At 44.4% G+C, this 16,040-nt stretch overlaps 1 protein-coding gene across 6 annotated transcripts in view; it reads left to right on the forward strand.

Moving 5' to 3' along the window:
- SBNO1 (strawberry notch homolog 1) overlaps positions 1–11,228 on the forward strand; it is an 81,990-nt gene extending 70,762 nt beyond the window's left edge. For all 6 annotated transcript variants that reach the window (XM_074402084.1, XM_074402085.1, XM_039471631.2 and 3 more), the window contains 2 exons: positions 2,073–2,266; positions 4,591–11,228. In XM_074402084.1, coding sequence (XP_074258185.1) covers positions 2,073–2,266; positions 4,591–4,733 — 337 coding nt within the window. In that variant the 3' untranslated portion in view covers positions 4,734–11,228. The remainder of the gene's footprint in view (positions 1–2,072; positions 2,267–4,590) is intronic.
- The last annotated feature ends 4,812 nt before the right edge of the window (positions 11,229–16,040 follow it).

The raw sequence follows: 16,040 nt of genomic DNA on the forward strand, positions 1-16,040 counted from the left end.
CCACTGCGCCCGGCCCCTTCTTTTCTTTTATGCAGCTGTTGTTTTTTTTTTTCATGGCAGGATCTTTTTTTTTTCTTTTTTGAAACTGAGGGCTCGAGTGCAGTGGCACCATCTTGGCTCACTGCAACTTCCTTTTCCCCGGTTCAAGCGATTCTCCTGCCTCAACCACCTGAGTAGCTGGGATTACAGGCATGAGCCACCATACCCAGCTGATTTTCTTATTTCAGTAAAAATTGGGTTTCTCCCTGTTGGCCAGGCTAGTCTTGAACTCCTGGCCTCAGGCGATTCACATGCTCCTTAGCCTCCCAAAGTGCTGGGATTACAGGCATGAGCCACCATGCCCGTTCTTGGCTAATACTTTTTTTTTTTTTTTTGAGACGGAATTTCACTCTTGTTGCCCAGGCTGGAGTGCAATGGCGCGATCTCGGCTCACCGCAACCTCCGCCTCCTGGGTTCAGGCAATTCTCCTGCCTCAGCCTCCTGAGTAGCTGGGATTACAGGCACGCACCACCATGCCCAGCTAATTTTTTGTATTTTTAGTAGAGACGGGGTTTCACCATGTTGACCAGGATGTTCTCGATCTCTCGACCTCGTGATCCACCCGCCTCGGCCTCCCAAAGTGCTGGGATTACAAGCTTGAGCCACCGCACCCAGCCTACTTTTAAATGTTTTGTAGAGACAGCGCCTGGCCATGTTGCCCAGGCTGTTCTCAAACTTGGACTCAAACAATAGTCCCACCTTAGCCTCTCAAAGTGCTGTGATTACATACATGAGCCACCATGCCCAGCTAACAAGATAATTTTATAAACTAGCAATACAAATAATGTATATTAAAATAACAAATCCTTCAGTTAGCAAACACGATAAATTCAACCTTTTTTTTTTTTTTTTTTTGAGATGGAGTCTTGCTTTGTCGCCAGGGTAGAGTACAGTGGCACAGTCTTGGCTCACTGCAACCTCCATCTCCCGGGTTCAGGTGATTCCCCTGCCTCAGCCTCCTGAGTAGCTGGGACTACAGGTGTGTGCTACCATGCCTGGGTAATTTTTATTTATTTGTTTATTTGTTCATTTATTTATTTATGTTGTATGTTAGTAGAGATGGGGTTTCACCATGGCCAGGACGGTCTCGATCTCCTGACCTCATGATCCACATGCAGCAGCTTCCCAAAGTGCTGGGATTACAAGCCTGAACCATTGTGCCCAGCTAATTCAACCCTATAGGGAGGCAGTCCCCTGAAAAAACTGTCTTTTCAAAACCTTAAATTGGGCCGGGCGCGGTGGCTCAAGCCTGTAATCCCAGCACTTTGGGAGGCCGAGGCGGGTGGATCACGAGGTCAAGAGATCGAGACCATCCTGGTCAACCTGGTGAAACCCCGTCTCTACTAAAGGTGCAAAAAATTAGCTGGGCATGGTGGCGCGTGCCTGTAATCCCAGCTACTCCGGAGGCTGAGGCAGGAGAATTGCCTGAACCCAGGAGGCGGAGGTTGCGGTGAGCCGAGATCGCGCCATTGCACTCCAGCCTGGGTAACAAGAGCGAAACTCCGTCTCAAAAAAAAAAAAAAAACCTTAAATTGGAAACCAATACCTTAAATTGGAAAGGATAATTCAATAGGCCAACAGAATTATCATCTAAGAAATAATAAAGACAAATAATTCCAAAACATTGTTTATTTGAAATTTGTGGCTGCGCATGGTGGCTCACACCTGTAATCCCAGCACCTTGGGAGGTCGAGATGGGTGGATCATGAGGTCAAGAGATCAAGACCATCCTGGCCAACATGTTGGAAACCCCATCTCTACTAAAATACAAAAATTAGCCAGGCGTGGTGGTGCATGCCTGTAATCCCAGCTACTTGGAAGGCTGAGGCAGGAAAATCGTTTGAACCAGGGAGTTGGAGGTTGCAGTGAACCGAGATCACGCCACTGCACTCCAGCCTGGTGACAGGGAGACTCCATCTCAAAAAAAGAAAAAAATTTGATTTGACTTTGTAAACCTTGTCGGGGGGGTGTGTGTGTGTGTATACATATATTGACAAACACTCATATATATATATATTTCCCGTTTTTCTTAGGCGTGGCAATTGCAAAAAAGCAAGCTTGGGGTTAGTTTGTGAAATAGGTCTTCGTTGCCGTACATATTATGTATTATGTGGTTCAGTGCTGAGTGTCTGGACAAAAGTTGAGGGTGTTCTAGCATCTGTCAGTGGCACAAACGTGAAAATGCAGATCGTCCGGCTAAGAACGGAAGATGGGCAACGGATAGTAGGTGAGTCTAATTTTTGTTTTGTTTGAGTTGCAGGAAAAAATCAGATCCTACTTTTTTTCTTATTGCTAATGTCTTAGCTCTATTCCAAATGTATCTAACATTTCTTCTGGTAGTGAGTATGGGACCTGTTTATATTTCTTACAAGGTTGAACAGAAGTTAAGCCTTCAAACAGACATTGTTGGTTCCGGTTGAAGTTATGATATGGTCATCTCTTTGATGGGGTTCTCAGCTGCTCTTGCTCTCCTTCTCTACTGTTGCTGTCCGTAGAGTCTACCTGGTTTGAAGACAACTTAGCTTCCTGCACAGGAGTTCTCTGTTGAGCTGGCTTAAGACTATGGAACTCAAAGCCACTGTGCACAGAGGGTGGCTTGGTGTCCTGCAGGGAGAAAAGGGCAAATTAGGCCAGCTGTTCCCACTATGCGCTCAACTACAGGTGTCCAAGAAGCCTGCCAGCAATTGGACTCTGTTTGCTTATCTTGGTTTCATTTATAGCAGCCATCCTCTATATTGGATTTTTTTTTTTTTTGAGACTGAGTCTTGCTCTTTGCCCAGGCTGGAGTGCAGTGGTGTGCTCCTGTCTCGCTGCAACCCCTTCCACCTGAGATCAAGCAATTAGCGTGCTTCAGCCTTCCAAGTAGCTGGGATTACAGGCATTCACCACCATGCCCGGCTGATTTTTGTATTTTTTTAGGAGAGATGGGGTTTCACCATGTTGGCCAGGCTGGTATCCTGACCTCAAGTGATCTGCCCACCTCAGCCTCCCATAGTGTTGGGATTACAGGTATGAGTCACTGCACCTGGGCCTCATTTGAAATAATTGCCAACAGGGCCAGGCTTGGTGGCTCACGCCTGTAATCTCAACACTTTAGGAGGCTGAGGCAGGTGGAATACCTGAGGTTAGGAGTTCAAGACCAGCCCGGCCAACATGGTGAAACCCTGTCTTTAAAAAATAATAATGATTAATTGCCAACATTTAAAAATCAAGAGGCTTCATATAAAAGTCTGGATTTTGCCCAGGCACGGTGGCTTACGCCTATAATCCCAGCACTTTGGGAGGCTAAGGCGGGTGGATCACAAGGTCAAGAGATCAAGACCATCCTGGTAAACATGGTGAAACCCTGTCTCTACTGAAAATATAAAAATTGGCCGGGCGCGGTGGCTCAAGCCTGTAATCCCAGCGCTTTGGGAGGCCAAGGCGGGTGGATCACGAGGTCAAGAGATCGAGACCATCCTGGTCAACATGGTGAAACCCCGTCTCTATTAAAAATACAAAAAAAAAATTAGCTGGGCATGGTGGCACGTGCCTGTAATCCCAGCTACTCAGGAGGCTGAGGCAGGAGAATTGCCTGAACCCAGGAGGCGGAGGTTGCGGTGAGCCGAGATCGCGCCATTGCACTCCAGCCTGGGTAACAAGAGCGAAACTTCGTCTCAAGAAAAAATAAATAAATAAGTTAATTAAATTAAATAAATAAATAAATAAGTAAAAATTAGCTGAACATGGTGGCGCACACCTGTAGTCCCAGGTACTTGGGAAGCTCAGGCAGGAGAATTGCTTGAACCCAGAAGGCGGAGGTTGCAGTGAGCCGAGATCACGCCATTGCACTCCAGCCTGGGTAACAAGAGTGAAACTCCATCTCAAAAAAAAAAAAAAAAGTCTGGATTCCCGTTTCTTTAAACAACCATAAAAAGCACCCCATCAGCTGGGGGTGGTGGTTCGCGCCTATCATTCCAGCACTTCAGGAAGCTCAGGCAGGAGAAGTGCTGGAGCCCAGGAGTTTGAGACCAGCCTAGGCAACACAGCAACACCTTGTCTCTATTTAAAAAAAAAAAAAAAAAAAAGCAGTTTATCTGGAACATTGAACCTTCAATCCCACATGGCAGGAGTTAAAGTTCCCTTAACCAGCACCCAGAGAGTATCCTTTCTAGTTTGCTAGTATCTACTCTTCAGATTTGCTAGTTAGCATTTGAATTTGCAACCTTTGTTCTGTGGTCTTTATTGTGCATTAGTACCTGCAGAGGTGATATTTGCATGTTTGTGGAGCTTAAAAAGGTAATAGAAAAATACTATTTTTGACCTCCTGTTTCTTCGGCAAGATGGCTTTGCAATAAACACGTGCATACGCTTGGGTATTTGTAGGAAATGCTGTTGAAGAATCAAACTACATCTCGATGGGCCATTTCATTTATTACGTAGTCATTTAATTTTTGTGTGAAGTTCTTGTTTTATTGAACTTAATATTATGCCTCATTTGGAATCTGCTGTGAAGCTGTACAGTGTGGTTTCTTCTGGACATAACTTTATAAATGCTTATACTAATTACAGGTTTGATCATTCCGGCAAATTGTGTGTCTCCTCTTGTAAATCTCCTGTCAACTTCTGACCAGTCTCAACAGCTTGCGGTCCAACAGAAGCAGCTATGGCAACAGCATCACCCTCAGAGCATCACCAACTTGAGCAACGCGTAAAGAACAGACAGGTTTCAACATGGATGTATCTGAAATGCTGTTGAAGCATATCATTTGCATAAAAATCAGGGACAGTTTCCAAAGAATTATATATTTTTTTCAGTTGTGCTCTCTCTAGTTAGTTTTTTTGGGAGTAAGGACAAACCTGGAATAGATAGCAAAACTGAAAATCAGCAGTGCTGATGGTGGTACATATGTCTTTCCTTTTGCTTCTCCCCTGGTACTTCCCATCTGCTTTTACTTTGGGTAAGCAGAGGGGGATGTGTGCGTGCGTGTGTGTCAGTCTGTTTGTGAGTGTGTTAAAGGCTACAGACCACAGTTGGTTTAAAATGCTTGGAACTTCCCAAACTGGCTTTACTTTTATGTTTATACAGTGCTCAGGGTTAATGCAGTACATCCATGCCATTGCTGTGGGAGGTATCCCCGGATGCATGTGTTTTGAGTCTATAAATATAGAAAATATATATTGGTTTCTTTTTCCAACTTAATAGGTTTATTAAAGCATGAGACGAAAAGTTACATACCATGCATTCAGGTTATTTTCTAATTTTTTTTCTGACAGTGCATGTCTTTGAAAGCATGCGTAAACAAGATTAACACAGAAGTCGAGTAACAGAGAGAAACATTTGTTAGATGTACAGCATTGGTTATTGCATTTTTATAGTGTTTATACCTGGGTATTGCTTCTAACCCTGCAGACCCCTCCTGCCCCTTTTCCTCCCTGCCCTGTGTTTCTGGTCAAGGTAATGAGTACATACATTTTTCTGTGATAAAACTCTTAAAATTTAATTTTAATGTATTAATAGTATTCCTAATGTGTGCTGCAGAAATAGCTATAAGCCTCTTAAATTTACATTTTCAACTTAAAGGTAGTTTTAGAAGGAAGTACAAATTGGCTTTCATCCTGCAAACAATTGTTTTTTACTTCATTATCTTAATTTGCTTTGTCACTCTATAAAGGAAACAGTACTTGAGCTGTAGACAATGAGGAAACATTTGAGGCTTCTGCTGTATGTTTTTTGTTACTGTTGTTATTGTTGTTACTCAGTAACTTGAATATTGTTTAATGTGTTGTAAGACATTGTAGAGTTTATCTCAAGCTGTTAAAAATGGTAATGTACAAATGTGAATAGACACTTATCTATATAATATGGGTAAGTTTTGTTTCGCCTATAATAGATGTTTATAAAAACAAGTGAGGGGACAGTTGGTCTTTTTATTTCCTTTTCCTTCTTTCTTTTGCTTGCACAGGTTGCACTATTGAAAAATCGAGATTGTATAAACCTGGTAAAAAAGCTGCAAGATGCCAAAATCTTGTAGATGTCAAATAAAAAGTTATTATACTAACAAGAAGTGGACTCTTGTTTAGGCCCTCACTGGTGACCTTCAAAAGTAGTCTGTGACGGGGACTCTGCAGAACTTGTGTGTTGCCTCAGCATTCCAGTTAGCCTTAGAGTTTGGCTTAAAACCTATTGCTAAAATTTGAGATGGCATTGAGGGAAGGGGTAAAATGATAGTACTTCCGAATGTTTTTCAAGTTGAATTGTTCGCTTTGTTAACTTTTTAAACTTCTTGCAGAATTGGGTGAGACGTGTGTTAGCTGACAGAAACCTGGCAGAAAGCTTAGGATGTTCATCCTCTGTGTCTCTAGCCTGAGTTTGGTTATGTCAAGCTTACCCTAAGTTTTCTTAGGATTTATTTATTCTTGGTGCCTAAAAGAGTAAGTTGAAAGTACTTTCTGTTCTTCGGCACATTTTGCCCAGTGGATGCAACTTCTCTCCTCAGTCCAGTTCATATATCTCAGGCAGTGATCCATTTTCTGTCTCTTGTTAGGACCACTAGACCTGGCAGGCAGCCAAGAGCAGCACTGTCCCCACCTTCAGCAGAACTTCTCAGCTCATGTGTGTTTTTAAAGCAGTAGTCAGCTTCCATCAGCAATGCAAGTGTCCCCACTCCAGTGGAGGTACAGTCACTGGACCTGAGGAAGGGAAGAAGTACAGATCCTCCTCCAGTGAGACACAGTGACAGGATTGGGAAGGATCTTCTCTTGCAGGCTGTTGGCCCAACTCTTCTTTCTGTGTTACGAGGGCATCTTAATTTTTTATGGTGTTTTCAAAGCAACATATGCGGATTCCTTAGCATGCAGCTAATTGACACCCGCCATGGCTCATAATGTAATAACGTTTGCTCTGGACTAGCCATCTTTATACACAGGAGCATAGGTATCTTAATGTTCTTGTAGAACAGCTTACTCCCCCCCCCGCCCCGCCCAAATTAAAACAGAAAGGCCTGTGAAAGCCCTCTCAAAGCAGACCTCAAAAAGGCAACCCATGTGAATGGATGGGAGCCGGGGTGCTGCATGCCCAGGCTGATCATGGTGTGTGCCCTTCCCAGAGTTGCACCCGCCCCTTCAGGTGGACATCCAACCTTTACACTGTGCTCTTACAAAAGTCAGCGAGTTCGGGTCCACCACCCTATGAAGCTTCAGTATTCAAGGTCCTCTTCTATTAAAACCCAACTCTTGGCTGGGTGTGGTGGCTCACACTTGTAGTCCTAGCACTTTGGGAGGCTGAGACAGGCAGATCACTTGAGGCCAGGAGTTCGAGACCAGCCTGGCCAACATGGTGAGACCCCATTTCTACCAAAAAAATTAGCCACTGACTTCTGTAAAATACGTCCATTTATTCCAGGCTCTAAATGCCACACCTGAATCCAGAGGCCTTGTTTACCCTCATGTCCATTTTGCCTCTGCAATGCCTTTTTCTTCTTTTTAGCAATATGGCTCTGAGCACAAAGATTGGATTGGAAATTGTGTTGGTGTTTTCAGAGTTTACAGTGTCAGTTGTGCTGAAAACCACTTCCAGAGTCTAAAGCAGCTCAGATGTTATTTTTGGGGGAATTAGTGTTCCCCTAATTTAGCAGCCTCTGCACCTCAAGGTGTCTCTCTGTAGTTACTGAGATTATCCAGATATACTATCAATGATACAAATCCATAGAGGTATTACGCATTTCTTTAAACACAACTTGATTAAGAAGCAGATCTGTTAAGCAGTTTTCTTATTCTGCTAAATTGCAGTTAGACACTTCAGTATCTTCTCTTTACATGTGTATATAAATTAGCAGGAACCTGCATCCAAAGCAATGTAGTAGTGTGTGTGTATCTATGTATATTTATTCTAACTCAGCACTTCAGAAGCCTTTTTGAGTTACAACAATAAATCTTTTAGTTTGCTTCATCTATAGAGGTAAAAGTTCTATATTACCAAGCTCCACAGGAATATAGTATTTTAGAGGCACAATTTTCTGGCTGTAACCCCTGGGGCATTCCTTTGCTGGCCTGCATGGGATGCTATTAGAACAACTCTTTGCAGGCAAGAGAAGAAAGGGTACCAGGACAGCGTTCACAGTTGTAGAATGGGAGCTTTCTTCCTTCTCCCCTCCACTTTCATTTTAGCATGAAAGAAAGAAAAAAAAACAATAGATTCGAAATGATTGTTGCATCTCAATTCATGAAAGTAGGGGCAGAAGTTCCTTCTGGATCCTTTCCTTGACAAGCAGTCAAGAGGAAGGTCCTCATACACACGTACCTGCGTGGTATTTGGTAGTTTCTAAGATTGGTGCTACATAAGTGTTGCTGTTTGGCCGGGATCCTGTTAATGAACGTTTGGTTAGTTCAGGCCTCCCAGTGGCAAAGGCAGACACCGTGGTGATGGACATGTACTGACTCCCCTTCTTTGTGACTTCGGTGGCCCTGGCTATCACCACCCCCAGGCTTACTGCGCTCAGCCCACTTTGCTGCAGAAATGTAGCAAGGCTTCCATGTCAGGGCTACAGCTGAGAGTAAAAACTGTGCAAATAAAGGTCTCATTGGATGCCAATTGTCTGATACAAATGCAATGTCTTTTAAGTGACAGAAACACACCTAAATACCTGCAACTCAAGCTCTCTGGCTTTTTTTTTCTTTTTTTTTTCTTTTCTTTTTTTTTTTTTTTTGTGAGTACTTGAGACAGAATCCAAAACCCACCCTCTAATTTTATGATGTAATTATATATATGTACATAAATGTATATATATAGAAATGTCAAGTTCTTCTGAATTCTGAATGTAAATAATTCTTGTAAATTGGGACTCCGCCTACCTGTTTCTCCCTTTTCCCTCTTTCCTTCAGCTCTATTTATTCTTTTCTTGACTTTCCCATATGGGGCATCTTAGGACTTTTTTTCATTTAGAAAAGTATGGGAAACTTTTCATTTAGAAAAGTATTTGCTTCTGTATTTTAGAATTCAGTTTTGCATCTTTGCTGTAGAATTCCTGTCTGTTTCGTGTTCATGTTTTTTAATATGTCTGATTGTGTTTTACATTTTGATTACTATTTTTATTGTGTGCAATGCATCGTAATGGGGGTGTGCACTTGAGTGCTGTTTCTGATACTGTCATTGTATGACTAGTCTTGCTCATTTACGTTGTTCTTTGGAAGCTGTAGTGAGCCTGATGTTTTCACATTTTGAAAAATGCTTCCTGAGTAAGCTCCTCTAACTTCTTCAGTGCATTTGGGATCAAACTTAGCTCTTAGATCGGCAAGCCTGACTTGCTTCTACTTTTGCAATTTTTCTGGCCTGTACCATATTTCTTATCTTTGGCTTCCCACCTGATAGGAAAATCTTGCAGATTTGAAACAGTGGTTTCTGGCCTGCTGTTGCTGCTGCAAATTCCCTATGTTTATTTAAGAAGTTGGACCTATACTTTTAACCTATAAATAATGAGTAATTTACTTTGAAATGAACACAGGTAGTCTGCTGCTGTTACAACCTGTTGAGGATATTTATAGCAGGCAGGAGGCAGGCCTAGTGCGTTATTGGCAGGTGACTTTAGAGAATGTACATTAAGGAACAGTTGTCCTCCAAAAGAGAACCAGGCAACTGCTGCGGAGCCTCCTAGACTGACTCTGTTGGAGGGTTAGACAGGTGTGTGCCCACTGCCGTGCTGGCCCATGGGGTCCCTGAGCAGCTGTGCTCTCCACTCTTGTATTGGTGAGTGGATCTTGACTACATCAGTCAGAAGCCTAGAAGCGGAGCTAGATGGAGGCATTTTTAATCATTTGAGTTGGGAAGACCCGGATGGCTTATGAAAATGGTGTTGTTCAGCACCTGGGAGGCAGACATTGGATAGTTGTTCACAGTTTTGCACCCTGCAAGAAAATACTCCTCTGTAACTTTTGGGGAGGATTGCTATGAGCCTCTCTGGGGCCTTTCATTCATGTACAAGTTTCATTCATTACTATTCAACTTGGTAGACTTGGTGAAAATGTAAAAGCATTCTGCATTTGGATCAGTCTTGGGAACTAAATTTGTTGTGAATTTGGGCCTGTCACAGATTGCCTCCAGTGTGAATCCCCCACTCAGACCCTCTTTGCTCAGCCTCCCTCCGCAGCCCATGGGGAAGCTGTGCTGTGGTTGGCAGTGGGGCCATCTGGGCTGCAGCAATGTGGCAGGGCACAGTCCACCAAGACTGCCCCTCAGTGCAGGGTTGAGCAAGGGAAGAGGCAGGAAAATTTGGTTCTTTTTCATACTTAAAATTTAGGCATTCTCCAGAGTGAAGGCTACTCCGCAGGCCCCTGGTGAGAGCCTGCCTGGCTTTTCCGTTGCAGGCCCCTAACCAGTACCCTGCCCTTTTGGCCCATTTGTGCCTGGGCAGATGTTTCTGGCCAGTAGACACTGAAGGCCTTTTAGCTATGATAGTATTTATGGCACTGAAGAAGATAAAGAAGCTTGAGCCCTCTTTCTGACTCCCGCTTTATGGGACAGAGAGCTTTTTTTCTACATAACACATTGCAGTCTTACCGCTCTCAGAAAAATATCCTGTTCATGGTTTATATACTGATACTTGCAAACTACTGATAGGATTTTTCAATAACCACTTGTATCTTCCATCATCCATGAGAGGTGGGAAGAGGTACGCTGTATCTCTGCAATAAAACTTTGACCAGGTTCTACCTCCTCTGAGCAAAGGATACTTTTCTATGTAGGCGTACATTGTTCTCCTCTCCTGATCTGACATGGTGCACCTGGAGACAGCATCCGATGGAATCCAAAGACAACTTGAAACAAAGGTGGATGTCAGCTCTTGGTTTGTTTTCATTTCGTTCTCTTTTTTCAAAATCTCCCTTTCGCTCTCGCTCCTGTTGTGGAGTATCTGTCAGCGTGTGAAGGGTACACCCTGTTCCAGTGATACTGCACTGCTGCATCCAGCTTTTCGTGGGAACACAGTACGAAGCATCTGGAATTGATTATCCCAAACATTTTTGATATGTAACTTAAAAAAATTTGGTCTCATGCAATAAAAATGTACTGGCTGCATTTTAGCAAGGTTTACTCTTACAAGTGAAAATGATCAACCGTGAAGCGTAACAAATTCTGTATTTAGTTTTTTTTGTTGTTGTGGTTTTTGTTTTGTTTTTGTTTTTGTAAGATTCTTAAATAAATTAAATAAGAGTCACTGGTTGTGCTTTCTTTGGATGCTGTCTTTGCAGATCTCATGGACATCTTCGTAGTGTCTTTATAAAAGTGTTAAGTGCTATCACCGTGCCTTTGCAGGTGGCACAGACACTGAGGGAGCCAGCCAGGGTGGGGTGGTACCCAGGCCAGGTGCGGCGTGTGGGCCCGGAGTGGGCTGCTGTCTCAGACTGCCGTGGAAGGCGGTGGAAGGGAGAAAGGGGTGGGATGCAAGTGGGTATGTGAGCAGCATTTACTGCATGGCTTGTCTGGGAGTTTCTCTGTGATGTTGGAAATACTTTGGAGAGGCTAGGCCCTGTGACTCACTCCTGTAATCCCAGCACTTTGGGAGGCTGAGGCAGATGGATCAAGAGGTCAGGAGTTCAAAGACCAGCCTGGCCAAGATGGTGAAACCCCGTCTTTTCTAAAAACACAAAAGTTAGCCGGGCGTGGTGGCACACGCCTGTAATCACAGCTACCCAGGAAGGCTGAGAGGCAGGAGAATCACTTGAACCCGGGAAGTGGAGGTTGCAGTGAGCTGAGATTGCTACATTGCACTCTAGCCTGTGTTCTAGAGCAAGACTCCATCTCAGAAAAAGACTAAAAGAAATACTAGGGAGAAGCATATTCAGTTTGCAGCCTAATGTACGTAAGGGTATTCAAGCAAATTTGAAAATAGTGTTAATTAACGTTTAGGGGGGATTTAACCTCCCAAATAAATGATTGAGGACCAAGTGAAAAGTAAGTGTTTTAACTACAATTTGACTAAATATTTCTGTGTTGAGCTTGAAAACTGAAACAGGTTTTTAAATTTATAACCTTAATAAATTGGGTATTGGCCAGGCGCAGTGGCTCACTCCTGTAATCCCAGCACTTTGGGAGGCCCAGGCAGGCAGATCACCTGAGGTCAGGAGTTTGGGACCAGCCTGGCCAACATGATGAAACCCCGTATCTACTAAAAATACAAGAAAGTTAGCTGGCAGAGATGGCAGATGCCTGTGATCCTAGCTACTCAGGAGGCTGAGGCAGATAAATAATTAATTGGGTACTAACTTGTTTTTGTTTTGTTTTTTTGAACAGGGTCACTCTATTGTCCAGGCTAGAGTGCAGTGGTGTGATCTCAGCTCACTGCCACCTTTGCGTCCCGGGTTCAAGTGATTCTCCTGCCTCACCTTCCCAAGTAGCTGGGATTACAGGCGCCCGCCACCTCTCCCACTAACTCTGTATTTTTAGTAGAAACGGGTTTCACCATGTTGGCTAGGCAAGTCTTGAACTCCTGACCTCAGGTTATTCGCCCACCTTGGCCTCCCAGAGTGCTGGGATTACAGACTTAAATCACTGCACCGTGCTGGGTATTAATTTGAATAAGAAATAATGGCCAGTCCAGGTGGCTCACGCCTGTAATCCCAACACTTTGGGAGAACAAGGTGGGCGGATCACGAGGTCAGGAGTCCAAGACCAGCCTGGCCAATATAATGAAACCTCTACTAAAAATATAAAAATTTAGCTGGGTATGGTGGCACATGCCTGTAATCCCACCTACTCGGGAGGCTGAGGCAGGAGAATTGCTTGAACCCGGAGGCAGAGGTTGCAGTGAGTCAAGATCACGGCACTGCACTCCAGCCTGGCGGCAGTGAGACTCCATCTCAAAGCCAGATGCAGTGGCTCACACCTGTAATCCCAGCACTTTGGGAGGCCAAGGGGGTGGATCACTTGAGGCCAGGAGTTTGATACCAGCCTGGCCAACATGGTGAAACCCTGCTTCTACAGAAAACAGAAAAAAAAATAGTCGGGCATGGTGCCATGTGCTTGTGGTCCCAGCTACTTGGGAGGCTGAGGGGCAGGAAGATTGCCTGAGCTGGGAAGGTGGAGGCTGCAGTGACTCATTTTTGTGCCGCTGCACTCCAGCCTGAGTGACAAAGACAGACCTGTCTTAGGGGAGGAAGAGATGAAAGAGCAAACTGGATTGGCCCCCTTGTGTTTTGCTGTTAGAATTCCAAGCTGCTTTGATCTTCCCTCAGGGTTTTGTTCTGTGGTCTCAGTTTCTGCTTCACCTTGGGTTGGCCTGGGCCTGCGCCCTGTTGACATTTGGGCCGGGTCATTCTTTCCTGTGGGGGTCCCCTGGGCACTGTGGGGTGTCGAGCAGCACCCCTGGCTTCCACCCGCAGATGACAGGCGCACACATCATCCTCACATTTGTAACAACCCAAAATGTCTCTGGACATTGGCAAATATCCCTTAGGGGCAAAATCAACCCTGATTCTCTCTAGGCAAAGTAGTCATAGGGGAGAAAGCTGGTGTGTGTGTGTACACGTGCGTGTGTGGTTGTGTGTGTGTGTGTGTGTGTGTGTGTGGTTTTTACATAGAACAAGCCTCATGAACAAAGGGCACCACCCCCGAGATACAGAAAATACAAATGTTAACTGGCTGGGGGTTTGGAGTATGTACAATATAATTTCCATAAGGATGAATATTTATCAGCTAGTCATTTGGGAGCATGATGTAAAGAAGCCATCTGTGGAGGCCTTTATGAGAGAGAAGAGGCTAAAAGAAATGTGCAGAATGCTTATTTTTAGAGTCCAATTTTCAGCAAGTTGGCTTCATCCTCTAAAGCTGCCCACTCTGGGTGGTAAGTACCTTACTGGGTTAAGAGAGGCAAGTGCCACATTATTGGGTCCAAATCATCATCATCTTTTTTTTTTTTTTTTTTTTTTTTTTTCTGAGACAGAGTTTCACTCTTGTCATTCAGGCTGGAATGCAGTGGTGCGATCTCAGCTCACTGCAACCTCTGCCTCCCAGGTTCAAGGGATTCTCCTGCCTCAGCCTCCTGAGTAGCTGAGACTACAGGTGCCTGCCCCCATGCCCAGCTAATGTTTGTATTTTTAGCAGAAATGGGGTTTCACCATATTGGTCAGGCTGGCTTTGAACTCCTGACCTCAGGCGATCCCATCTGCCTCAGCCTCCCAAAGAACTGGGATTACAGGTGTGAGCACCACACCCAGGTTATGTGACTTTTTTGATTGACCATTTCCGGTACCTACCAGCACATGACAGAAGACAACAGGCAGGTGAGAATACGCAGTGAAAATTGTCTTTCTGCTCCTGCCACCGTGCCCCTGGCCCCTTTCCAAGCAATGTTCCTCCATTTCTTCAGTGTCCCTTCTTGGGAAACTTTAGAGAGCAATTTTTTTTTTCTTTTTTTTGCAACAGGGTCTCTGTTGCCCAGGCCGGAGTACGGTGGCACAATCATGGCTTACTGCAACCTTGACCTCCTGGCCCTAAGAGATCCTCCTGCCTCAGCCTCCCGAGTAGTTGGGACTACAGGTGCGCACCCCCATGGCCTGGCTAATGTTTTTGTATTAAAAGATTTCTAGGATGGGGTCTTGCTGTGTTGCCCAGGCTGGTCTCGAACTCTTGGGCTCAAGCGAACCTCTGGCCTCAGCCTCCCAAAGTGTTGGGATTACAGGTGTGAGCTACTGCACCCAGCCAATGTAAATTCTTAAGAGTCACAAAAAATGCTTGAACTTATATTGCTCACCTTTGGTTATGGGTAAGATCAGTTTTCACAAAGATTGATGTGCAAGCCTTTAATGACTGGAGAAACCACAACCATGTAATTGTAGGAAACGCAACAGCAGGAAGCTGGAAGTCAGGTGTTCTGTCTTAGGAACAAGAGGTCGCTGGTCTTAGGAACAAGAGGTCGCTGCAGTCTCTTCCGTCGCCATTCCTAGATACAGGTAAATTATGCAAAGCTCTCAATTCCTGCATTGATGCTGGATTTCGGTTTAGCTTTCTTTTCCCACAGTTTTTACTTTTTGTGTGTATGTCTTATTTGGTGGTATTGATATGAAGATAGGTTTATTATGTCCTCAAATGTCCTATTTTCCCTCCTGCCTATAGGGAAACAGGCTTAAGAAACAAACTTGTGGCCGGGCGTGGTGGCCCACACCTGTAATCCCAAAACTTTGGGAGGCTGAGGCAGGCGGATCACCTGAGATCAGGAGTTCGTGACCAGCCTGGCCAACAAGCTGAAACCCCGTCTCTACTAAAACTACAAAAATTAGCCAGGTGTGGTGGCGGGCACCTGTAATCTCAGCTACTCAGGAGGCTGAGGCAGGAGAATTGCCTGAACCCAGGAGGCGGAGGTTGTGGTGAGCCGAGATCGCACCATTGCACTCCAGCCTGGGTAACAAGAGCAAAACTCTGTCTCAAAAAAAAAAAAAAAAGAAACTTGTGTGGACTAAAACAGGGATTGGCAAACTATGGCCCGTGGGTTACGTCCAGCCACCACCTGCTTTTCATTGGCTTTGCAAGCTGAGAAAGGTTTTGAGAACATTTTTAAGTGGTTGGAAAAAATAAAAAGAATATTTTTTAACATGTGACAAGTATGTGAAATTCAAATTTTAGTGTCCATAAATAAAGTTTTATTGGAACACAGCCATGCCCATTCTCTTATGTATTGTCTCTGGCAGCGTTAGAGCTACGACAGTACCGTTGCATAGTTACAGAGCCTATATGGCCTACAAAGCCTGAAGTATTAATATTTGTGTTCCAACCCTTTATGTAAAAGGCTTGCCAGCTCCTGGTCTAAAAACAAGAATAATGGCAGAAAGAAAACTGAAAATTAGGGCTGGAAATGGTGGCTCATGCCTATAGTTCCAACACTGTGGGAGGCCAAGGTGGATGGATTGCTTGAGACCAGGAGTTCGAGACCAGCCTGGGCAACATAGGAAGACGTCATCACTACAAAAAATAAAAACGGGGCGTGGTGGCTTACACCTGTGGTCCCAGCTACTCAGGAGGCTGAGGTGGGAGG

Source organism: Saimiri boliviensis, chromosome 7 (assembly GCF_048565385.1).
Source record: "Saimiri boliviensis isolate mSaiBol1 chromosome 7, mSaiBol1.pri, whole genome shotgun sequence".
Lineage (NCBI taxonomy): Eukaryota > Metazoa > Chordata > Mammalia > Primates > Cebidae > Saimiri > Saimiri boliviensis.